Source organism: Salvia miltiorrhiza, chromosome 6, assembly GCF_028751815.1.
Source record: "Salvia miltiorrhiza cultivar Shanhuang (shh) chromosome 6, IMPLAD_Smil_shh, whole genome shotgun sequence".
In the NCBI taxonomy this organism is placed as follows: Eukaryota; Viridiplantae; Streptophyta; class Magnoliopsida; order Lamiales; family Lamiaceae; genus Salvia; species Salvia miltiorrhiza.
The window spans coordinates 44987008-45012348 of NC_080392.1; the positions used below are offsets into that span (position 1 = coordinate 44987008).

The window sequence follows — 25341 nt, forward strand, 5'->3', positions numbered from 1 at the left end:
TCTGACGTACATTGTGATTTGAGTGTGCTATATTTGGCATGTCTAATGTCTAATAGCTATATACTACCAATAGATGTCCTCAATGAAATAATGTCAATGTGAGGAGTTATTTTGTGTTCATTATTGGGCGTTTACTTTAGGGTGCTTAGTAAATAACTATAAATTAGAAATACACTTAATACACGAAACATCAACTCCTTAAATCTCGTGCCTAAAAGAAACGAGTCACTTTCTCTAGGACGGAGGGAGAATTTTTTAGTGAGAAAATTGTTTTAAGCATCCATTTTTGTTTGACTTGTGAAAAAATAATTACTTCCTCCATTCACGAAAAAGAGCCATATTTACCCTTTTATTTTTGTTCACAAAAAAAAGTTTCAAATTTCACTTTTTTGAATCATCACATCATACCTTTTCTCTTATATTCAACTATAAATTTATACTCCCTCCGTTCCACTATAAGTGGCTCAAAACTGTTCGGCACGAGAATTAAGGAAAAGATGTAAATTCATCAAAAGTGGTAGGACCCACACTTTTTTAAGGGTTAAATTTTTTTCATTTATGTAAATAGGCCACTTATAGTGAGATGACCCAAAATGGAATACATGCCACTTTTAATGGGAGATGTATTTATACTTTCATTTTTTATACTTGATACTCTGACGTGCATTGTGATTAGAGTGTGCTATGTTGGGCATGTCTAGTGTCTAATAGCTATATACTACCAATAGATTTCCTCAATGAAAGAATGTCAATGTGAGGAGTTATTTTGTGTTCATTATCGGGCGTTTACTTTAGGGTGCTTAGTAAATAACTATAAATTAGAAATACACTTAATACACGAAACACCAACTTCTTAAATCTCGTGTCTAAAAGAAATGAGACACTTTCTCTAGAATGTCAATGTGAGGAGTTATTTTGTGTTCATTATCGGGCGTTTACTTTAGGGTGCTTAGTAAATAACTATAAATTAGAAATACACTTAATACACGAAACACCAACTTCTTAAATCTCGTGTCTAAAAGAAACGAGACACTTTCTCTAGGACGGAGGGAGTAATTTTTAGTGAGAGAATTATTTTAAGCATCCATTTTTGTTTGACTTGTGAAAAAATAATTACTCCCTCCATTCACGAAAAATAGCCATATTTATCCTTTTATTTTTGTTCACGAAAAGAGTTTCAAATTTCATTTTTTTTGAATCATCACATCATACCTTTTCTCTTATATCTAACTATAAATTTATACTCGCTCCATTCCACTATAAGTGGCTCAAAACTGTTCGGCACGAGAATTAAGGAAAAAATATAAATTCATTAAAAGTGGTAGGACCCACACTTTTTAAAGGGTTAAATTTTTTCATTTATGTAAATAGGCCACTTATAGTGAGATGGCCTAAAATGAAATACATGCCACTTTTAATGGGAGATGTATTTATACTTTCATTTTTTATACTTGATACTCTAATGGGCATCTAAGATTGTGATTTGAGTGTGCTATGTTGGGCATGTCTAGTGTCTACTAAATATATACTACCAATAGATGCCCTCAATGTGAGGAGTTATTTTGTGTTCATTATTAGGCGTTTACTTTAGGGTGCCTAGTAGTATAAATTAGAAATACACTAATTCCTTAAATCTCGTGCCTAAAAATAACGAGTCACTTTCTTTAGGACGGAGAGAGTAATTTTTAGTGAGAGAATTGTTTTAAGCATCTATTTTTGTTTGACTTGTTAAAAAATAAGTACTCCCTCCATTCACGAAAAAGAGCCATATTTATCCTTTTATTTTTGTTCACAAAAAGAGTTTCAAATTTCACTTTTTTAAATCATCACATCATACATTTTCTCTTATATTTAACTATAAATTTATACTCTCCAGTCCCACTATAAGTGGCTCAAAACTGTTCGGCATGGGAATTAAGGAAAAAATGTAAATTCATTAAAAGTGATAGGACCCACACGTTTTTTAAGGATTAAATTTTTTCATTTATGTAAACATGCCACTTATAGTTAAATTTTGTCTCACTGGATTAAGGATCACAGAGACGAGGCTTTCTCGCTGATGGACTCCTGGACAGCCTTCAGGAGAGCTGGCATCAATTTTGGGTTTGTGACAACGATTCCTGTGTCCAGATCAAGATATCTTCCCTTTGAGAAGTCCAGAGGTTTCCCACCAGCATCATTCACTACACCTCCAGCTTCTGCAGAATCAAACATCCATAACTGTGTAAAGAGAAGTTCCAGATAACAGATTCTAAACCATTTCGTCAATGGACACGTTTGGGTTGGATCCAGACAATTAAAACTAGCATGCTTTCTAGTTTCTACACAGTCTGATCTCATCTTTTGGAGTTTTAAGACCAAACAATTTTTAACTAGCACTTTCTTCACGTCAAAGCATCAGGTAAGAAATTTCCACATAAAAAATAGCACTAAATCATCACGTAAACACTTCCACCAAATGCCTAGTTCCACTGTACAGCTCTACATTCTCCCAATCAACATCATTTAGACTGCTTGTAAGCAGGTTTCGCGCATGCCAAAACATTATGAGGTTCACCAGGGATGAAGGCAGATGGTTTAAATAATTTGAGCATACACGAGAAGGACCTTTTACAAAAGATGCAAAGATAGATTTAGCAAGTCTTAGCAACTACAAGCAGGTCAAGTTGTACTAAATAATGGAGAAATTTAAATTTCAGAGCGCATATATACAGTTTCAGAAAGCTACAAATGAGTATGTGGGTGATTGGTCACAAGTTAGCCATTATATCACCCTCCTGGAAGTAAAATGTTATTCATGAAACATGTACCAACCTGCAACAACTATGTATCCAGCTGCATGGTCCCATATCTTCTCAATGTAACCTCTGCGAGGGAACCGCAGATATATTGCTCCATCTCCTCTAGACAAAGCGCCATATTTTGCTTGGCTATCTATCCTAACAGGTGGTGCTTTAACACCAAGTTTCTGTGAAGGAGAACAAGTTTAGGTAATTTGAAATAAGTTTGCAGGTACATGCATATAGAGAAATCAACAGAGTAATACCGTTGCTATCAAGCCAGATAAGTCATGCGAAGAATGTGCAGCTTCATAAGATTCAAAGAAGGATGCTTCTTCAGGGTTTTCATTAGAACTGACATGTACCTGACAACAATAGGAAACTTATGCATCAGAATAAGTGTTTGAGCGACAGGGTTAAAGAGATGGAGACCTTTGTTGGTGGGGAGCCATCTAAACTTTGCATGTAAGTCCCAGCACCAACTTCCGCAAAAAAGAGACAACCAGCTTTATCTTCAGAGCTGCTCAAATTGCTTCTAGCAATAGATGATAATGGTAGATTTGGACATGCTAAAACTCCCAGCACAACTTTTCCTTCATCTAACAAGGCTAATGCGATAGCATACTGTTCGCCCCTTAAGAATCTGCATTACCAGGCAAAAGCAGTAAATACTAATGCAGTTAGTTCAAGGAGATGGGAAGGCGCCAATTCTCTACGGTTTTTGAGCACTCTAAGAAACACCTTTCACTAAAGATGCATCTGCCCTCGTTTCAACCAATTAAAAAAGAATCAATGCATGGGGGAGGGGAGAAACCTTTTGGAAGAGGAAAAACATTTTACAGTTACATAAAGAAAAGAGTTTGCTGAAAAAAGGTGGCAAATTTTGCCAGATAATGGACATGCAATAAGTTTTATAAAACTGAAGTATCATTACTGTTTCACCTAAAAGTTTAATTATACTCACCAATCCAAAGAATCTTAAGGGAGTATATGTTCTAAGATCGACGTGCTTTTGAGTGTCAATATAACTGTGACATCTAAATTAGGCTAATTAGCCTAGTCCTGGCATAAGAGAGCTAAGAATTAAATCAGTTATTAGATATTCATATATAAACTGAAGTTTAGCCCATCAATCAGTATGTTTGGTATGCATCCATACCCTTTAGTGCCATCAATTGGATCCAGAACCCAATGCTGACCATGAGGACCCCCTTCAGATTTTCCAGTGTCAATGGCTTTGAGCACATCTTCCTCAGAGACTGGTGATATACCAATCGTTCCATCACTAGCAAATGTGTCATTTACAAGCTCTGTTATGCGATGCAGCGTTTCTCTGGATTCTTCTTTCCTAAGGTCTCCAGAGTCCTAGAATACTCAAAACCATATTAAAAAAAAGGTCCCGATGGCAGGGGCGGGGGTCTTAGGGCAGTTCAGAAAAATAGAGCTTACCTCTTCAGCTACTAATGAAAATGGAATAGATGTCAACTCTTTCTCCAAAATAAAGCTAACAATAGCCTGCGAACCTGGAGAAATATAAGCTCAAGTAAGGTCAAATTCAAATGTCAACTAACGCATTACAGAAAAAAGATATTGACTTGCATCTGCAATTGATGAGAGATTATAAAAAATTACTTGAATGCTCTTTAACGATGTAGTTCGGACAAAGACACCAATTCTATGATGGCTAAGTTTCAGGAGAAACTAATACTATAATATGTAATGAAAGAATTGTCATATAAATATACAGTAGACTAATAAATTAGAACAATTTTCATAGTTTATATCCAGATATCTTATTTTGATTTCAGAAGGATGCTTCTGAAGGAATCAGATGTCAAATAGAGAAACAAGTTACTAAGGGTGGGGATGGTAGAACGTCTACATCCAAAAGCAAGAAGTGTGTAATACAATATAGATAATATATTTACTCAAGGAGGCAAAAGGAGGAGCACGAAATAGCATGATCATGCAACTAAATTCCTACCCTAGAAGAATGCAAAAGAAGTAGCCTAGATAGGCCAATTGAAATTGCAAAAACATACCATAATCAGCCACGGTGACAGGACTTTTGTCAGACTTTGATTGGAAATCAGATTGCAACAAAGCCTTTTGCACCTTCTATTTAATGAAACACAAGAACGTATCTTAGTTACATATCAGTTGTCATAGTACTGACATTAGAAGTCTCATTGAGGTGCAAGCTTCATTATAGTTGTACATCAATTCCAGTTACGAAGTGAACTGAGGGAATTTCTGCTGCAAATAACCAGTTTATCCAATGAAAAGTTCAATCCCAAATCCAGATTTACCCCACCCGATCCTATTCTATGCAATAATTACCAGTATTGCTAAGTGGACTCTCTCTCTCTCGCACACAGACAAACAAACACATAAACCCAATAAATTCACGGAAATGCAGGAATGAAGTTATCAAAAAGTACTCTTGTTACACTGTTTAAATCAATAGGAGAGCTTTCCAAAGAGAGCGGTAAGTTCCAATCCACCTATCAAATGTCCATTCTATGGCACCTGATTTGCTCAAAACTAGAAGCGAAGATGTCCGTTTAATGACGTAATGACTTAAATTCAACAATGTATTTCAACAATTCACCAATATTTCCTATAAATGAGAAGAATTTCTAAAACAAGGGAACTCGAATTGATGATTGACAAACATAAAATTACGAAGCGGAATGAAAGAAAGAAAGGTGGAGATTGACCTGACATAACCGAGCAGCTACAGATGCGGCTTTCTTGGCGGCGGCCAGCTGCTTGTGGTAAGACATTGAAGCAGTGGCTCTTGTTGCGCGCGAAGTAGTAGTGGAAAAGGAGAGTGAGAAGAGAAATGGGAACTTCGATTTGGAACGAAGGGGTGTTGTGGCATTTATATGCAGGACTGCTCCTCGCGTCATTGATAATGATGCCGCGCTACTATGCCCAATTGATACGTTCATCTCTCTCTCTCAGACTCCCCTTTTTCTTTTCCTTTTTAACTTACAAGTGATAGAGACACAATGTGAAAGATTAACGATTCGAAATGTCGATTGGGACACTAGCGTGTGTTGACCTAATCGTAGGAGGTTAAAATATCAAATTTAAGGTATATCAATATTTTCAGTACCGAAAAATATCGAACTTAAAGTATATCAGGATTTTCGATAAGTTTATGATATCATATCAGAGATTGTCGATTAGCTAAATGTATAAATTTTCCCGATTTCGAGATATACCAACGTATATTGATGTTGACATGTATATATCAAAAAAATCAATAAATTCTGCAATAAAAGTATACCAGACCCAATATGTACTGATATGGTATATAGATTTCGTTGTTGCCGTATATATTGTTATATAGGTACATATTGTAGTTTTCGGTATATACGAGTACATACAGATTCTTCAATATACTCCCTCCGTCTCCAAAATAAGTTCATCTTTGGGGACAGCACGGGTTTTAAGAAAAAATGGTAAAGTGTATTGATAGTGGAGAAAAATATGTTATAATTAGTATTGTGAGTGATGAAAAGGTGAAAAAGTGTTATAATTAGTATTAAGAGTGGTGAAAAAGTGAAAAATAAGAATAAATAAAGTATTAGTGGTTGGGTAGTTGTCCAAAAATGAAAAGAAAGAAAGATAAACTTATTTGGGGACGTCTCAAAAAGGAAAAAAGAGAAACTTATTTCAGGGACGGAGGGAGTATAACACTATACTAATATATACGAGAATCATTCTAAAAAAATGGAGAATAACGAACAAATCAATAAATTTTATGAATAAATCAACATAATTCATAAACAGACGTATCTAATAAATATGATGAAAATCACGCCCTCTGAGCTAAAATAAAAATACATCTTAAAATATAAAATAAGAACAATTTACAGCCCTTAGATCATCAAAATTTACGATTAATTCATCACTTTGTTGGATGAATCAATCTCATAGTTAGCGAAAATTTTATATTTTGCAATTCAGATATTTACACAGCAAATTTATACGTGTTCTACATATATATATATATATATATATATGCATACGATTTCTCTAAGATTAAATCTCAACAGTTAGATATGAGTAGATCAATAGTGCAAATCCTTTGAGAGCTGTTTTTATTACATGTACATTTCATTTTTGTGGTCCTTGTTTGAGGCTATTTTGTTACTCCATATTACTAGCATAAAAAATTTTAATACATAAATGAAAGAAACATTAATTTAAAGATTCCTTTGTCTAACTAATTAACTATCAAGTCACATATTGTGAATTTGTGATTGTGCGATCGATTGGGTGAGCTTCCACTAGCTGAAGATTGAGTTGGAGCAACATAGATTGACATATAAACAATCGAATATATCTCAAAGGAATCGAGTAAGACATTGCGTTGCGTAAAGGCTACTCAGTGCTATTATGCTTTGCCTCTCACTCTCACACACACACACACAATACAACTCTCCTTAACAATGGTTGAAATAGCAGATCTAATAACCTTGTGAAGCTTAGTTTCCGGCAAGCCCTTCACAATCAAGCAACGAATTTCAAACAACGAGTATCGTTATGGATATTCTGGCACCTGATTGTGCAGAACCGCATCCCACACTGGAGACATGTGTAGTTTGCAGAAAACCCACACACCGTGCAGAAATGGCGACGGGCAGTGGAGCTTGGAGGCCCCACGGCTGCTCTCAGATACGAGGGTACATGGGGAGGCAACGATTCCAAGTTGGCCTGATTCCCAGAGCCGTTAGCGATAAGTAGAAGCAGAAAAGCAAACAATCTAAGTGCCATTGGGGCTCTTTACCTCTTGCAAGAGCTCAAGGAATGTTCTTGGTGCCTTCTTAGCATTTTCGAGCGCTTTGGCTTGACGCGTTTTGCGCTTTGTGCTTCTGGACTGCTTCTTCTGATATGCTGCATGATGGCACGTTTCACGTTATGAATTATTGATTGGAATAGATGGGAAAAAACTCAAGGACATAATTAGCAAATTGAGCACAAAATGAGAACAGGGAAGCATAAGTCAAATACAGAATAATACAACTATGGCTTAATCTAGCATGCAGCAGACTTCCTGGGCTGAAACTACTAGTATTAGGCAATTATGACTCTTCTTGAAAGGTAGGGGTCCAGGATTGGAAGAAAATGTGACAGAAAATAATAGCATTGAGGTCAAATGGCCTATTGTAAATAGACTAAAATCAGAACAGAACCAATTATTAAGCAGAATTTTTTTTCGCGTAAACAACTCTGGTTACAGCCTTACAGGAACAATTTACTCATACTCAGACAAGCAAGTATATTCTTAGCTAACTCTTGGGTATAATATGACACATCTTCATTCGTCGTCAATTAGGCACTCTGTGCAGCGAGATAAGTTGCTCTTTAGGTTACAGATTCGTACCCAGCATGCAAAATCGGAGACTTCTCAATCCAAAGTTGGGAGTTACTATACATACATATATGAGCACAAATGACTCATAAGGGAGAGAAGCACCTGCAGATATCACTCCATGACCAGTATACAACTCAGCGATAACCGGGTGCTAGATAGATACATGTGAACTTTCTTAAAATACTCACTAGGTCACTTTTCATGGCCATATGTTGTTATGCAGAACCAATATATCTACTAAATCTTTTCAAACTAACATGAGCGCGTGCAAAGGAGGAGAGCACAAAAACAGTGACAATAAATTGAGCCAAAGCAAACAACATATCAACATTTAAAAGTTTGCAGTTACTAGAAATGACATTTGACAAGAAGTTAGTACAAACATCTAGATGAGCTAAAATGCTTAAACAAAGAAACTAACTATTCTGGATTATACGTAAATGAGAAACGATACACCTAACCAATAGTAGTCACTAGCAAAATGAACAATATTTTGGAAAGGCCAGGCTACCAATGTGAACCAGAAAGTGAGATAAGTAGTAGCTATTATGCAGAAGAAGAATGATCAACGCCATTATCTAGCATCGAGAGATTCTTGCTACCGTAGGTTGGAAGAAAATGACTTTCACTTAGGTGTTTGTTACATGAATGCTTGCATTAGAATTTTGTGCCGAAATAACTATAAAATGATTGACCTTGATCATCATCATCAAGGGAGGCTTCGTCATCATCATCAACTTGCACGGTCTCGAATCCAGCATTATCATTTTCCAGAGCTTCAAGACGTGCCAGCATTGCCTGCAAAATTATTCCTCAGAATTAGATTTTTAATTACAAACAAAGGTGAAGCTCCAAACAGAATATAAACAAATGCAACATGGTATAAACACTGAAGCAGCAACAAACTGGCGACTATAGCGACACAGACCTGAGTCCGATTGTCACTGCTGGCAAGGGCTGCAGCCATTTTCGGAGCAACCTTACGAGTTCTCATAGACATCCGCCTCAGCGAACTGGACATGTCTTCTTCCATGGCTGCACATATGCATACCAAACATTCGATTTCTTCATCCAATTGAGCAAAAATTTCATATACATCAAAAATTGTAAATTAGAGCACAAACCTGAAACCAATCTAACAAAAACTAAGTTACTTCTTTTCTTCTTTTTCTTCTAAGGGGCATTCAGTCGAGCAGGTGGCGTGCAAATATAAACTTAACAATCTCTAATTGCTATATGACGAAACGAAAACGAAGCGATGCAGAAACAACATTTTAACTCTGGAAACTGATACTCAATCAATTGGCCTCTTCAGCCGTTATCAAAATTGTTTCTAGCAATCCGAATAATATTCAATCTGTTATTTTCGTTATTAAAAGTTCATTCACGAGCGATTTGCGCAGAAAGTATCTGTGCAAGTTCAGCTTTACAACAAGGAATTAAACAATATAGCATGCCAAACCAATTGTCGACGGAGTCAGAAAAAACAAAGCTGAAAATACGGCATTTTCGAGCTACTAGGCAAGGGCTCGACGGCGTTACTCTGTGATTTGGGATTGAGGAAGGAGCGCGGCGGGCAAATGGAGATGGAGAGTAGTGGATGATCGCGGTCGAGGCAGAGGATGAGTTTCAACTGCGCTTTGTTTGGCTACCACTTGGGAAATGCGAGAACTGTCCCTACACTGCTCAATGTATGAGTTCTCATTTTCTTTGAACGGGGTTTTGTAAATAAAATTACAAATAATTTTGAATCCTCAATTTTAATGTGATTTTTGAGATGTGACGAATTAAATTATCATTTTTTTAATTTTTGTAATTTTGTCATTCCAATTTTTTTCAACTGTCGGAGTGATGAGCTAAAGCTTACGTGGTAAACGACGTCGTTTTATTGTTGCCTAAACGACGTCGTTTATGATTCTCTCCAAGCTGCAATTTAAGGTTTTCAAGCACAATCTAGAACATGACAAAGAGAGGGATTGCCGTATTGTCCAATAAAACTATTTAATTAACTTTCGAGCACAATCTAGAACATGATAAAGACAGGAATAGCCATATTGTCCAATAAAACTATTTATTACTCCATAACTTATAGCCCTCTAGAAATAAGGATTAAAATTAATATTTCGAAAACAACCATTTTGTTATTGACAAATAAAAATAATCGTAAAAGTAATCAAGATAAAAATATATATATATTTTTTATTTATAACTTTAATTCACCATTAATAAGTTTTATAATAAAATACAATTAATTCACAATTAGAAATTTTTGTGATTATGGTCAATTCATTATTAATGAACGTTATAATAATATTAATAAAAATAAAATCAAATGCGTGGCTAAGCCCCAAAAATTAGAAAACCGTGTTCCAAATTTGACCAACGGCACCGACCCAAACAACACTATCCAATAAGTCAATATCCCTTCCCTTCTTCCAGCCATCATTTCCAAGATTTCAATTCTTTCTTCCCCAAACAGAATTTTCCAAAATCTCCCAAATCCGCAGAAGAAGAAGAATTCCGGCATGGACAGGGAGCAGGAAGAAATCCAATTCCTAGGGTTCTTCGGAATCCTGCAGGAATCGTGCAACATAGTGGCGTCGTGGAAGAAGATCTTCGCCCAAATCACGGTAGCCCTAATCATCCCCCTCTCCTTCATCTACCTCGCGCACATCGAGATCTCGGAGCTCCTCTTCACCAAGATCATGCACAACGAATTCATCCTCGACCAGACCCCGGAGGGCACCGGCGCCTACGACCGCCTCAGCGCCCTCCTCTCCTCCGAGCTCACCACCTTCTTCCTCTTCAAGATCGGCTACTTCATCTTCTTCATCGTCCTCGCCCTCCTCTCCACCTCCGCCGTCGTCTACACCGTCGCCTGCATCTACACCGCGCGCGACCTCTCCCTCCGCACCATCGTCAGCGTCGTCCCCATCGTCTGGCGCCGCCTCATCGTCACCTTCATCTGGAACTTCGTCATCGTCTTCGCCTACAACGTCGCCTCCCTCGTCGTCCTCGTCGTCGGCGCCGTCGTCCTCGGCCAGATCCCGATCCTCGGCCCGGCCTTCCTCATCGCCGGCGCCGCGGCGTACCTGGTCGGCTTCCTGTACATCACCATCATCTGGCACGTGGCGACGGTGGTGTCGGTGCTGGAGGAGAGCTACGGGCTGAACGCGATGACGAAGAGCCAGGATCTGATCAAGGGGAAGATGGGGGTGGCCTTCGCCGTGTTCATGGTGATCGGGGTGTGCTTCTTCGCGATCCAGCTGATGTTCGAGGTGCTGGTGGTGCAGGGCGACGGCGGCGCCGGGGATCGGATCGGGTACGGCGTCGTCTGCCTCGTGCTGCTGTCGGTGGTGATGCTGTTTGGGCTGATCGCGCAGACGATCATCTACTTGGTGTGCAAGTCGTATCACCATCAGAACATCGACAAGTCGCTGCTGGCGGATCATCTCGGCGGATATCTCGGGGAGTATGTGCCGCTCAAGGCCAGGGATGTGCAGCTTCACCACTTTGAGATTTGATCATGCTTTGATAATTGATGCTTCGATTCGATTTCTTGCATATAATATACATACGTATATTCACAGACTAATTTTTCTACATTTTTCTTGTGTGTTTCTCTGCCAAGAAATTCATCAGCTTAGCTTAGGATAGGTGTAAAATTTGTTGTCTAGTTCAATAATTAGTGTTGCATTTATTCGTGTACAGTTATGCCTGTGATTATCAATCATCATCCCATTCAATTCAATGATGCATCCTCATCATCTACAAATTTGATAAAATCTTACTTCCTTCTTCCACGACCACAATAATAGATGGAGCGTCTAGTTTTGGTACACACGTTTTTTCAGTTTTTAAGTGGGCCCAATTCACATTCATTTAAAATAGGAGTATTTAAATATTTTTCATCAATCTTAGTCGACTCACTTTATACACTAATTATGTTTTTGTTAATTTCTATGCTTAAAACTCACTTTATACACTAATTATATTTTTCTTAATTTCTATGCTAAAAAATAGGACTGTAAACAAATCAAGCCGCTCGCAAACTATTTGAAGTTCGATTTGAAAAAAATTTGTTCAAAATCATTTAGAGAAATTCGACAAATAAATAAATCAAATTTGAGTTTGGTGGTATTCGGCTCGTGAACACGTTCGTTAAGTGAATTTAACTTTAAAAATATAAATTATTAATAATTCAACTTATATTTATCTACTAAAATTAATAATAATTATATTAAATTTCTAGTTAACTCTGTTTGTTATAAAAAAAATAATTAATATAATTATTATTATAAATGAGATAATTTTTTAAATAATCAATATTTCAAATATAAAATAAACTTGAAAAGCTTGTATACGCTCGATTAAGCTCGTGAGCCTCAAAATATTTGATAAACAAAGTTCGAGATTCGACTCGCAATACTAAATAAATCAAATTTGAACACACCACTATTCAATTCAGCTCGATTTAATTACACACCTACACATACTCAAAAGTAATGAGACATTACTAATGAGACTGAGATAATAATTTTAAAAATATTCATCTCATGACAAATCATTCATTAATTATTTAACAAATTAATTTTAGTAAAAACTATTTTTCACCGCCAACAATTTATTAAAATTCAAACTCTTCAAATCACACCACATTGTTGATGGAGGGATAGAGTATCTTTTTAATATATGAGATTTTTCTATATAATTTCATCTCATTAGTAAGAGATTTTTCTATATAATTTCATCGCATTAGTATCTGATTGAATGAAAAACGACAAATTAATTTGGCTTTGAAGATGAGCCTGAAAATCGATAATCCCATGCTTTTATTTAATTAAACGATGGAGATTGTGCATAATTAATTAATAATATATTATATCTAAAACATAGGTCTTTCTCCTATGTTGTCACAATATTGAGGTGAAATGCGACATAAACTAGGCAACCTTTGTGCTGTCTGCATCATCTCTCTCATTTCTCTTCCTTGCAGCGCTCCTGCTTCTCTCTGCTCCATCGCCACCTGCAGTTAATACAAATTCATATCAAATCAATTTTGTTCAATTAGGACAAACAATTTCTAAATGTATCAACACAAATTAATTAGTCCCATAATTAGATATATCAGTATATAAATATAGGCCTAGCACCCTACTCCAACCAAATGCTCTAGTCAAAATTATATAGTAACAACTATATCAACGTGGTGTGTTGTGTGCGTGTATTGACCTAACGATAAGTGGTTGATGCCTAAGACCTGAAGTCTTGAGCTCGAGTTCATCGTGGCAGAGTCTTTAAATTTATTTATTTATTTATGTAATTTATAAAAAAAAATCAGAATTCAATGTAGTTACTTGTAGATTTAGTAACTTTAATCGGATTTTTTATTTAATCATAACCCCTCTCTCTATATATATATATTACTCTTTTAATTCACCATATGAGTAGTTATTTAAAAATGACACTGAGTTTTTATCTAAAGAAATTACACGAATTTTAAAAAAATGATTGAATGTGTGAATGAAAGAAAAGTCTCTGTGTGATTATATTTACCAAAATAAAATGAATATTTATTTGGGGACCAATAAAAAAGAAAATATAAGTACTCCAAAAGGAGGAATAGATGGAGAATATATATATATATGGAAGGGCTACGGTATAAATATTTCTTTAACATATAAAATACGAATTACCTAAAATCTATGAATTCTATATAGAACAAGTATGAATTCATTGTGTAAATATATGAATTGCGAAAAATAATTTTTTTTGCTATTTATGGAATTCGAACCCGGGATCATGAATTCTTCCAACAAGGTGATGAATTAACCGTAAATCTTGATGATCCAATGACTGAAAATAGTTCCTATTTTATATTCTAAATTGTACGTTCTTTTATTTTAGCTCAAATATATATATAAACCTGCTTGACAGCTTCGCAGCGGCACTGCTGATTTATCTGCTCCAGCTCGTCGCAGCACCGAGGGAATGCCTCCCGCCAGCCGCGGCCCTCTTCTTGCGGCGTTGAATCGAATCGGCTGCCATCTATCAGATACTGCTGGCAAGAGCTCAGCCTCTGGCGCTCAATCTCGCCGCGGCAGCGGCCGATGGGATTCGTAATGCCCACGGCGGCGGCGGAGGCCAAGAGGAGCAGCAGAGAGAGCAGAGACAGAGCAAACTTGGCCATTTAAAATTGTAGAAATGGTATATGTATGATGGAGGCTGTTACATATGTTATATATATATATATATAGGAATTGAAATGAAGTTGGCTTTAGCTTTTGGTAGCTGCATGTAAAATAAGTATACGTGGCTGGTTGCATGGGATGTTGAAATGGAGATGGAGTGCAGCTTTGGCAGGTGGATGGATCGTGTTTTGCATGCTCGTCTTATCTATATTACTTCAATTCAATTCTTCCACCGATATATTGTTGGAAATGGAGGTGAATTAAAGATGATTAATAGAATCACAATTTATTATTAATTCAAAAAAAATATCACAATTTATTATGGTAATTTTTATTTGAAGCATTTTGAGTAAGTTAATTTAATACCTTTTCCGATATTATGTACTCCATTAATTTTGAAGACACAAATTTTAATAAATATTAGGTAAATATTGTAAGTGAAAAATCAGATGTACTTTTTTATGGTGTTATGTGATGGAATAATATCAAAAAATAAAAAAAATATGCATACTCTTGTAGAAAGTTTCAGACTAACAAAAAGTGCATATAAATGAGATGGAGAGTATATTATTTAATCAAATCTAATTGGGATGAATAAACAAGGAGAGAGATAAGAGATGTAGAGAGAAGAAACAATGTAATGAAAGACAAATTAATAGGGGGAAGAATTGTCTTCTTACACAAAATTTAATTATTTTTTTAATGAATATTTTTTATTTTTTGTTATGAGAATGCATACTTTGATGCACTGACTCCTACTTAATTATAGAATAGTCAATCCTATATAATCATTACAAATTAATTAAATATGAAAACATCATTATAAATTAACATGTTTGATAGCCCTAGATAAAGCAAGATAGATAAATAATCATATTTTATCTAAGCGTTTGATAGCAATATTGATTAACAAGAAGGTCCGCATTAAGCTAGAGGCCCTCTCTTATATCACTGTTCCACTGAAAAATTTAATATCTCCTCCCCCTAATATTATTTATCTAGATTTTATTTATCTAAATTTTATTTATCACCCTTTATCTCAATTTATATATCAAACATAATCTTTATTAAAATTACAAAATTAAACTAAAGAACTAAAACTAAAATTAAAGAAAAATAACTCAAAATTTACAAAAAAATTGATAGTGAGACGTGAATAACACACAAATTAAAAAGAGACAACCAATTCATCATCAATTAGCAATGATCCAAGTGATCGGATCTCAGGGGAGCAAAATCACCCAAGTCAGCCTCGCGGCGATTCGCAACATCATCACAATGATGCAACTTGCAAACGAAATAAACCACGGTCTGAGCCACGAGCCCCAGCAACGTAAACCCAGACAAGACCAAGAAACACACGATCCCGAACCCAACCCTCCTCCAAACCACCTCCCCAGCCACAACGAACCTCCGATGCACCACTTGGATCGCCACGAAGCACAGGTTCAGCACCAAGAAAACGGCGCCCGAAATGACCATCCTGCCCCTCAGCAGCTCCCAGCTCCTGATCACCGCCGCCACCCCGCCGCCGCGATCCTCCTCCAACACCGACACCGCGCTCGCCAAATGCGCCACCATGCTCGCGCACAGAAACCCGACCGCGTAAACCCCGAACGCGGCGGCGCCGGCGATCGCGGATCGCCGGCTCAGTGAGGATAGCAGTGAGAGAGCCGCCATGTTGTAAGTAACGACGACTGCGAAACTCCATAGAAGCGTCACCGTTACTCTCTTCCAGACCCTCGGCGCCGCGCCCATCGCCTCCGCGAAACGCACCGCTCCGGCCGCGTGGACGCGCGCGGCGGCCTCCGCGGCTGCGGAGGTGGAGAGCAAGGAGAGCGCGAGGAAGAGGACGACGTACGCGGCGTTGAAGAGACGAAACGCCGTCGTCTTCTTCGAAGAGACGTTTTCGTTGTTGGAGAAGAGAAGCTCGGAGATGTGTGCATGGCACAGAGATAGGAGAGATAAGGGGAAGATTGTGGCGATGGTGATTTGGGCGAAGATATTCTTTTGTGAGAATATGATGGTGAGAGATTCGATCAAAATGATGTAGAATTTGAGTGGGTGAGTGATGATCAGTTGCTCCATGACAAAGTGATTGGTTTCATGGGATTTGAACAAGGAAAAAGGTGATATATGGTTTGGATGTACTCCCTTTGTCCACAAAAAAATAATCTTAGAAAGAAACGATACGAGTTTTAATAAAAATAATTAAATACCCTCCGTCCATAAAAATTGTGTGTTTATTACTATTTTCGTCCGTCCACAAAAAATTTGTGTTTTCCTTTTTTGAAAACCTACTTTATACTTTAAATCTCATTCACGCTCAATATTTACATAATACATACCCTTTACTTTTACAATTTGGTGGGCCTCGTACTACCATTTAACATTAAAATCATTTACCAATTTTTTTATAAAAATTCGTGCCCTCCACTTCACCACACACTCTTTGTGGACAGAGGAATATATATATGAGTAGAGAAAAAAATTCACTTAAAAAATAGTGTAAATAATAATAAATAATTGTATTGTGATTGAAGAAAATGGCCCAATATGTAATACTACAAAATTTTCAAAAATGAAAAAATGATGTGTGATATAAGGAATTGTATTGTCAAATAATTTTTGTGGGCGTATCAGAATGATAAAAAAAAAAAAAAAAAAGTACCGGGTCCTCACTTAAGTGAAGTGACCCGGGTTCGATCCCTCTTGGGAGCGAATTTGGAGATTGGAGATATAAGGTGGATTTTGGTGAATGGAGAGATAAGGTGGTTCTTGGAGTGGATGGGGAACTAATTACTAACATCTAACATGACTTTGCCCGATCAAAAAAAAAAAAAAAAAAAAAAGAATGATAAAAAAGTGATTATTTTTTGTGAACGGAGGAAATATAAGAGATTACTGGGATTGAGATTTAGATCAGTCAAGGAGCATGTGGTGTGATTCAAAGAAAAAAATACACTAACTTGTTTTGGGATTGATGATGAGGAGTATGATCGGGAGAATTGACATTAATTCAACTATATATATTAACACGCCCAATCCCAATGTATATTGGCCTGGTCAAATAATCTATCAGTATTTATTCTCTTTTTAGTTCAAATTTTCTCGCTGACTTATAAATTTAATTATCTAAATTAATACTTTAATACTCTCTCCGACCGCGATATCGTTTCCACATTATGAATGACGCGTGTTTTAAAAAAAATGATGGATAGTAGTGGATATGTAGTGAGTGAAGTTTGGGTCTCACTATTATTGTGAGTGGAAGTTTATAGATCCTACTTCTATAAATGGAAATAGAAACGATATCACGGACGGACCAAAATGGCAAATGTGGAAACAATATCGCGGACGGAGGGAGTAATTTATAGATTTTAAGAGATGTTATTTAAAAACTTTCAAACAATTTAAAAATTATTGAATTTTTATAAACTCTCAAAGCTAAATATCCTCTAATTCTAGATATATGTCTCGTGTTTGTGAGATGGAAGAGGCGAATACAAAGAAAAATTTCAATTGCCGGCCCACCAAATAAGTTTTTGGAAGCTTATTAAAGAATAGGTTGATTTGATTATAATATGGTAAATTATCTTGTATTTTTACATTATTATTACAAATATCGTGCGCGGCCACGCCGGCCAGTTTGCCCACGAGAGACAAATGAAGCGATCCCAGAAAAAACATAAGGTATCATATGTAAGTAATAGGAATGATAATCGGAGTCTCAAATCTTTCAGCTACAAATAAATATTAGCCAAAAACTTAGACGAGACTGAGTGTATGGGTGAAATGGGGCAGGCCTGGGCGCGAGTCGCGCGCTTGTCACATGATGGTTGAAAAACACAGATAATTCGAAGTAATTATTATAACGTTGTGATTAAAAGTAATAATTGACATAAACAAAAGTGATATTAAAATATTACTCCCTCCGTCCCAACGAAGATGCTATATATTCCTTTTTGGGTCGTCCCAACGAAAATGCTACATTTCTAAATATGGAAAAAATAAATAAGGAATTTTAATTGCAGAATTACAACTAATTAATCACTCTCTTATTATCTTCTCTCTCCTACTTTATCACTTTATTGTCTTCTCTCTGCTACTTTATTACTTTTATGCTACACACTTAAAACACTAATCTATAATTCCTTAAATCCCGTGCCGAAAAGAAATGTATCATCTTAGCTGAGACGGAGGGAGTATATTTTTTCATGACAATTGTTATTTTTACTCAAGAGAACGTGTACTTTAAGTTTATTTGGTCAAATAATTATTGTCGTTAGAAAAAGTAATCATTAATATAAAGAAAAGTAATTCTCCATGATTTGTCGTTAGAAAATCAATAGATATCATAATGCTAAAAAAAGCAAAAACATATCGTTGTTCCTCTAAGATTCGAACCTGCGAGACATTAAAGATGGTAGGCGAAGAAGCGTACCACTGAGCTAGTAGGTCTTATTTATAAAAGATCAGATAATTTTTATTTATACGTTATATATGCTCTTGAGAATCGAAAATAAAATAAACTAATCGCTACTCCTAAGAATCAAACCTACGATACCACTAGACTAATGCATATTATGTGTTTTATTATGCAGAGTTTTTATTTATAGTCTCCTGGTGAAAACGGTCTCATCCATAAGACTGGTCTCACAAGAGACGTGTGAGACCAACTCTAACATCGATGATGACAATAAGCTTAAATCTTACATCCAATTGGAATCAAAATCCCTATGGCAAGCAATTTTATGACCTAGAATCAAATTACTCTATTTATTCACGTCACAAGGCAATAATCGGAGCAGACGCCGGCGGGCTCATGACCGCTTGGCTAAGTTCGTGACGCCGGGGGAATTAGGATTTGGGGTTAATTTTTTTTTTTTGTTTTTATTATTTATCAAGTGTCATTTTTCAGTTCAAGTGTTATATTTGAGTCCAAGTGTCATTACGAGCGGCCACAGTGTCATTTCTCGACATCCACATCAATGACCGGATATAAATTAGAAGAAGATAAAAGGTTATGAATTCTAAGGAAATTTGTAAAGAATAGGTGCAATTTGAGAATTCGTGAAATTTTTTTGAATTTACATATAATTATAAATTTTAAAAAGTAAATAATAAATAAAATCTCATAAAATTTAACGTAAAAAAGACAATTATTATGAAGCTTAGAATCAGTATTAGGTATGTAATGACCTAATTAATTGACGATATTAATGAATACTAATGTTTAGTCAACCCAGTCCAAAATTTAGGCTGGAAAACGTTAGAAGCGGGCAATTTTAGCATGTGAAATCGGCGCACAAGCGGACAAACAGGATCATGCTTTGATTCAACTTTCCAAATTATTAAATTCAACCTTCCAACTTTATATATATATATATATATATATAGGGGTGGACTAGAATAAAAACACATTTTTTTATATAAACTATAAACGAATTAAAATGTATGAATTTTATGTACAACACGTATGAATTGCTGTGTAACTGTATGAATTGCGAAAAATAAAATTTTCGCTACCTTTGGAATTCGAACTCAAAACCTGAATTCATCCAACAATGTGATGAATCAACCGTAGATCTTGATGATCTAAGGACTAAAAATTGTTCATATTTTATACAAAAAATGTGTTATATATATAGGGTGTGGTTCTAGAGAGAACTACATTATTTGTGAGAACGAGAGAACCATCAAATCTAATGCATTCACTGTAAAAATTAATGCATTCGCTGTTAAAATTAATGCACTAAATTTTTTTTTTTAAAAATGCTCCCTTCAGGATTCGAACCCAGGTTCTATATTCATCCAACAAGATGATGCATCCACAGTAGATCTTGATGATCGAATGGCTGAAAATGGTTTTCCGTTCTTTTTTTATTTATGGTTCTTTCTTGAACCTCTCCATATATATATATATATATATATATATGGAGAGGTTCAAATAAGAACCACTAAATAAAATTAGAACAGAGAACCATTTTAAACCATTCGATCATCAAGATCTACGGTGGATGCATCATCTTGGTGGATGAATGCAGATCCTGGGTTCGAATCCTGAAGGGAGCAAAAAATTTATTATTTTCGGATGCATTAAATTTAATAGCGAATGCATTAATTTATATAGTAGATGCATTGATTTTAATGGTTTTTATGTTCTCACGATAAGTGTGGTTCTCACTATAACCGCACCATATATATATATATAGGGTGTGGTTCTAGAGAGAACTACATTATTTGTGAGAACGGGAGAACCATCAAATCTAATGCATCCACTGTAAAAATTAATGCATTCGCTGTTAAAATTAATGCACTAAAAAAATTAAAAAAAAAATGCTCCCTTCAGGATTCGAACCCAGGATCTGCATTCATCCAACAAGATGATGCATCCACCGTAGATCTTGATGATCGAATGGCTGAAAATGGTTCTCCGGTCTTCTTTTATTTATGGTTCTTTCTTGAACCTCTCCCTATATATATATATATATATATATATATATATATATATATATATATATATATATGGGAGTGCTAAAATAAGTACATTTCTTAATATATAAAATAAGAATCATTTTCATTTCTTAGATCATCACGGTTGATTCATGATCACTAATTTATTAGTAACAAATTACCGCAACTAACACGGTGTAATTGTAGCACATATAACAAGTAATCGAGTATCGTATCCACATGGACTAATACAACGAATCACTCTAAGTAATCCTAATTGAACTCTAGTAATATTCAGGCAAACAAAAGAAGGACGGTTTAATTAATTAAAACGCAAATAACAATAATTAAAATCACTTAGGAAATATCAAGTATAAAAGACAACTGATCCTAGGGTAGTAAATTCATCAATTAAATCTACGAAATAAATCTATTAATCCTATGTACCAGTTTAATCCAGTTATGATGAGAGATCACTGAATTAATCAATTACTCTCGCTAGAGCAGCAACGATCGTAGATTAGTAAATTCTCTATCTCCGCTAGGTCTCAAGAAAATCTACTAACTCCCAAAAGTTCCTAAGAATAGCTCCCTATGATCCACCTATCTCCGCTAGGTCTCAAAGTTAAAATCATATCATACATTCCTGAATCCGCTAAACAGTTATCTCCGCTAGGTCTCAAACCGAATAGCTAAACATGCAAACTATTGATCAGATAATTCACAAGAAATCAAGCACCATGAATTATGAATCATAAACTGGAAGGCACAAAGGTATTAACAAATAAATCACATAAATTCAATCAACTATTTACAAACCCTAAAATCAGCTAAAGGAAACTAGCCAGACATAGCAAAATAAAACTTAAACATAATTAAAAAGAACGCAATTGTAAAAACTGAATTAAATAAAGACCGAATTAAATAAAAACTGAAGTAGCGGCTTGAATCTTCAATCTTGATCCAAACCTCAAAAACTAGAAAGCAATAAAATTCTAAAGCTAAAAACTAAAGTATGAATACTAGGGTTCGGGGTTCTTTTTTCTAATAGGTCAAAGGAAGGCCTATTTATAAGCTTCAGATTTCCTTTGGATCACCATAAAAGTTGCCATGCAAAGTAGAATTCTAATGACAATAGAATCGTGTGAATTAAGGCAACTCTCCAGCTAGATGCGCACTCCGAAGAAACTCTCCCACTTGCGCCGACTTCGCAGCTCTCGCCAGAGGAATGATGATTTCCCTGACCTCGCCAGAGAAATGGGTCGCTAGCTGAATGATGATCTCTCTGGCATTTGCCAGAGGAACGGTGAATTCTCTGCTATCGCCAGAGGAATAGGTGATATCTCTGGTACTTCGTCAGCTCTGGTCAGCGGGGAATCAACTCCTCTGACATTTTCCGCTCTGGCTTTCTTCAGAGGAATGGTGACTCCTCTGAAATTGAGGTCTTGACTTCTCTGGCAGCTGGGACTCTCGGCAGAAGAATATGTGATTCCTCTGCTCTGGCTTCTCTATTCCTCTGACTAGCGACTCCTCTGATTGATTTCTCTGGCGATTCCGCACTCGCTTCGATTCCTCTGACTCCAGTGAAATGGTGATTTCTCTGCTCTGGAGATGTCGGTTCCTCTGGAAAACGCTAGATTCATCCAAAACTGCATTCTTCCATCTCGAGAGTCTAAATCTCCTACAAAGCATAAAATACACCATAAACGCACCAAATTCCAGAAGATTATCTTTAAACACGCACATTCAAACCCTTAAAAATAGTGTAAATTAAACATAAATCAATTCATCATCCTGTTGAATGAATTCATGGTCATGAGTTCGAATATCAAAGGTAGCAAAAAATTACTTTTCGCAGTTCATACCTTTATACAGCGAATTCATATGTGTTCTACATAAAATTCATACATTTTTTCTAGATCTTATTTTTTATTATAAGAGGTACTCTCACGGTAGTCCTCACCTATATATATATGTATCCCTATCATCAAATTCTTTCGTTCCAAAAGATCATTTATCTTCTATTTAATACCCTTTAATCCAACCTATATCGATAATTAACTGATTAAAGAAAAAAATATTACATGCATATAACCATATTAAAATAATTAAATAGCATGCAAAGAGAAAACAAAATAGATAAAATACGGTTCTGGTTCTCATTTTATACCATGCTTTATTAAAAATAAATGTAAATTAGATATCAAAAGTGAAATAGAGAATTCAAATTAAATAAAGCATGGTATAAAATCCCCCTTCCAAGAAAGGATGGTATAAAATTAAGGAAGTATGCTTACCGGAGAGTGGGCCCAGTAAACTAATTGACCGAATTGTGATTTAAATATGATCAAAACTTCCGTGCAATGAACACTATTATGTAATTCATATATTCAGAAAATGACTTTTATAACAATTAAATTGTTATTTCAGTTGATTAAGTGTTGCCTAATTGAGGTGGAGGTGAGTTCAAATCACACTTTTAATTCATGCAAATGATATTAGAGTGAATTTTGAAAGTAGTCATTTTATAATAGTGAAAATAAAAATTGTCCACTAAAATAAAAAAAATAAAAAAATTGGCCACACTTATCATTTTACCCTTCACATAAATTAAAAATTATTCACGAATTCACAATCAAGTTGGTTGTGAACTCGAATTTTAAAGTTTAAATTCACAATTAGAAATAATGTTAGTCGTTAATTCACAATTAGAAATATTATTAGTCGTGAATTCAATATTTAAAACTCAAATTCACGATTAGCATTGTCTTTAGTTGTGAATTCGAGCTTTAAAACTCAGATTCATAACTAACACTATGATGAGAATGGTATTCGGGACTCCGAGTTCACCTTAGGAAGACCCTGAATACCTCATTTAATTACTAGGAAAGAATCTCTCCAGATCTGAGTAGGAGGGAGCGCCACCCAGATTACACCGAAACCGACTCCCTTAGTATAAAATATAATTCCCTTAAATCATAACAGAGTATGGACTTTGTTCGCCAGAGCACACCAGAGCGAAGTTTATCCCGTGGAATAGTGAATCCCATGATGCCATGTGATCGACGAATTCCAACAGAGCTTATTCGCTCGAGCAGAGCAGCGGAATACAGATGAAAGGTAATTTTGTAGGGGGAAAAAGTAGTGCACCTGCAAAAGAATCGTTGCAACGGAATGACAGGCGGTCATTGTCTTTCTTTTTGAATAGACATCCACCCTTAACTAACAATTTGTCGGCTGACGTGGAAGATGCTCTAAAGTAGAAACGACCCTTTTGCCCTTACGCGTAATAAGGAAGAGGAATGAAATGAAGAAAATGCCCACCAGTATTAAGATCGAAAATTACTAAAACACCCACTAGATCATGCAATCTATAAATAGCACGAGCATCAGTCTTACAAGGCACGAATTTTTGAATATCTTACCCGATCTAACATTTAGCTATAGAACCTTATTTCAAACACCCCCATTCATAAAAAAATACAACCGTTGAAAAGGAAAGAGAAGAAAAAAAGGACGAGCATGTAGAAAAACGTGGCATCGTAGTGGTTAAACTTATCAACGTCAAATATCCGATTGAAACAGGTTAAAGTGCACCAATAAAAATAGAAAAATCAGTGTTGGTAGAAATCACCTTCACCACACTAGCAATTCAATTGTGAATCATCAAATTGGTTGTGAATTTTAATTCTAAAACTCGAATTAACAACCAAAATAACTAGTTGTTCAATTTATAACTTGAATCGAAATTTCGGCTAACTGAGAGGTGACATGGCTCATTAGTAATTAAAAAAAATACTGCTATTAAATTTAATTTTTTCTCTCCACATCATATCCTAGACGTCAAATTTTAAATCAGATTAAAATTTAAACTCTTAAGTGAAATAGTAATGTTTAAAAGTAAAATTTTGATCCAAACTATGAATTGAATAACGTAAATAAATTTTTATATTTATAATTTTATAAATTCAAATTTAAAAATCACCATAAAGTCAATGCTGGAACAAATTTTTAATAATAACCTATAATTATATCTTTTTGGAAAAAAAGTATATTCCAATTGTCACTCAAACATCTTTTTAAAGGATGACGCGAGTTTTAATAAAAATTGGTTGTATTAGATGAGGGAAAAATGAGTTTCACAAAAAGTGAAGATTGTAAGAGTAATACCGTGATTGCTGCCGGTTGCCAAACGGCGGGGAGTACTCCTTCAGTTCTCCTTGGTGAACTTCACGCCATGATGGTGGGTATTGGTTTCTGTTTTCTTCATGATTTTGGTCCGATTGTCTTGTTCTCCGACTCCATTCTTGCTATACATGTTTTTCACGAAGATTTCAATGGTTCCGAGTCTCTTCCGGATGACCTTTGGGAAGTGTTCGTTCATGCAAAAGAAACTTTGGTTTTCAACTTTTGTCACATGCGGTGAGATGCTAACATGGCCGCTCATGAGCTCGCGAGTCGAGCTTTCTCCTTTCCGGATGTAATGATCTGGTTACATGACTTTCCGTCATGGTTACTAGATATT

General features: G+C 35.7%; 4 protein-coding genes across 8 annotated transcripts; 1 reads left to right on the plus strand and 3 right to left on the minus strand.

Moving 5' to 3' along the window:
• Positions 1-511: 511 nt before the first annotated feature.
• On the minus strand, positions 512-5946 carry LOC130989932 (SAL1 phosphatase). 4 transcript variants are annotated; one of them, XR_009090801.1, is made up of 9 exons: positions 5501-5946; positions 4823-4898; positions 4230-4303; positions 3940-4145; positions 3213-3423; positions 3047-3145; positions 2815-2968; positions 1959-2198; positions 512-529 (listed from the first exon to the last, which is right to left on the minus strand). XR_009090801.1 is itself a non-coding variant. In XM_057914105.1 (8 exons), the coding sequence occupies exons 1-8, from the start codon at positions 5732-5734 to the stop codon at positions 2035-2037; spliced, it is 1218 nt and encodes a 405-aa protein (XP_057770088.1). In that variant the 5' UTR covers positions 5735-5946; the 3' UTR covers positions 1915-2034. The 4 variants fall into 4 exon arrangements, 2 of the variants coding, with proteins under 2 accessions (XP_057770088.1, XP_057770089.1); XR_009090800.1 differs by lacking the exon at positions 512-529 and adding an exon at positions 1308-1333; XM_057914105.1 differs by lacking the exon at positions 512-529 and having other exon boundaries at positions 1915-2198.
• Positions 5947-7112: 1166 nt separating this feature from the next.
• Positions 7113-10009, minus strand: LOC130989934 (SWR1 complex subunit 6). Of its 2 annotated transcripts, none has more exons than XM_057914107.1 (5): positions 9712-10009; positions 9098-9204; positions 8865-8967; positions 7582-7688; positions 7113-7508 (listed from the first exon to the last, which is right to left on the minus strand). In XM_057914107.1, the coding sequence occupies exons 2-5, from the start codon at positions 9200-9202 to the stop codon at positions 7305-7307; spliced, it is 519 nt and encodes a 172-aa protein (XP_057770090.1). In that variant the 5' UTR covers positions 9203-9204; positions 9712-10009; the 3' UTR covers positions 7113-7304. The 2 variants fall into 2 exon arrangements, with proteins under 2 accessions (XP_057770090.1, XP_057770091.1); XM_057914108.1 differs by having other exon boundaries at positions 9294-10009.
• A 357-nt stretch (positions 10010-10366) lies between these two features.
• LOC130989935 (uncharacterized) lies at positions 10367-11920 on the plus strand. Its single transcript, XM_057914109.1, has one exon. The coding sequence runs from the start codon at positions 10695-10697 to the stop codon at positions 11691-11693; it is 999 nt and encodes a 332-aa protein (XP_057770092.1). The 5' UTR covers positions 10367-10694; the 3' UTR covers positions 11694-11920.
• Positions 11921-13054: 1134 nt separating this feature from the next.
• LOC130989936 (2S seed storage albumin protein-like) lies at positions 13055-14359 on the minus strand. Its single transcript, XM_057914111.1, has 2 exons — positions 14096-14359; positions 13055-13195 (listed from the first exon to the last, which is right to left on the minus strand). Exons 1-2 carry the CDS (start codon positions 14357-14359, stop codon positions 13055-13057), a joined length of 405 nt encoding a protein of 134 aa, XP_057770094.1.
• Between the last annotated feature and the right edge of the window lie 10982 nt (positions 14360-25341).

Excerpts from the sequence above, each read along its gene's own strand:
- LOC130989935 (XM_057914109.1), top strand. The coding sequence starts at position 10,695 with ATGGACAGGGAGCAGGAAGAAATCCAATTCCTAGGGTTCTTCGGAATC.
- LOC130989936 (XM_057914111.1), bottom strand. The coding sequence starts at position 14,359 with ATGGCCAAGTTTGCTCTGTCTCTGCTCTCTCTGCTGCTCCTCTTGGCC. Across the intron at positions 13,196-14,095 it reads GCTGCGAAGCTGTCAAGCAG|GTGGCGATGGAGCAGAGAGA; the intron begins GTTTATATATAT and ends TATTAACTGCAG.
- LOC130989934 (XM_057914107.1), bottom strand. The coding sequence starts at position 9,202 with ATGGAAGAAGACATGTCCAGTTCGCTGAGGCGGATGTCTATGAGAACT. Across the intron at positions 8,968-9,097 it reads GCAGTGACAATCGGACTCAG|GCAATGCTGGCACGTCTTGA; the intron begins GTCTGTGTCGCT and ends ATAATTTTGCAG. Across the intron at positions 7,689-8,864 it reads CCTTGATGATGATGATCAAG|CATATCAGAAGAAGCAGTCC; the intron begins GTCAATCATTTT and ends GCCATCATGCAG.
- LOC130989932 (XM_057914105.1), bottom strand. The coding sequence starts at position 5,734 with ATGAACGTATCAATTGGGCATAGTAGCGCGGCATCATTATCAATGACG. Across the intron at positions 4,899-5,500 it reads TAGCTGCTCGGTTATGTCAG|AAGGTGCAAAAGGCTTTGTT; the intron begins GTCAATCTCCAC and ends TTCATTAAATAG. Across the intron at positions 4,146-4,229 it reads TTTCATTAGTAGCTGAAGAG|GACTCTGGAGACCTTAGGAA; the intron begins GTAAGCTCTATT and ends TGAGTATTCTAG.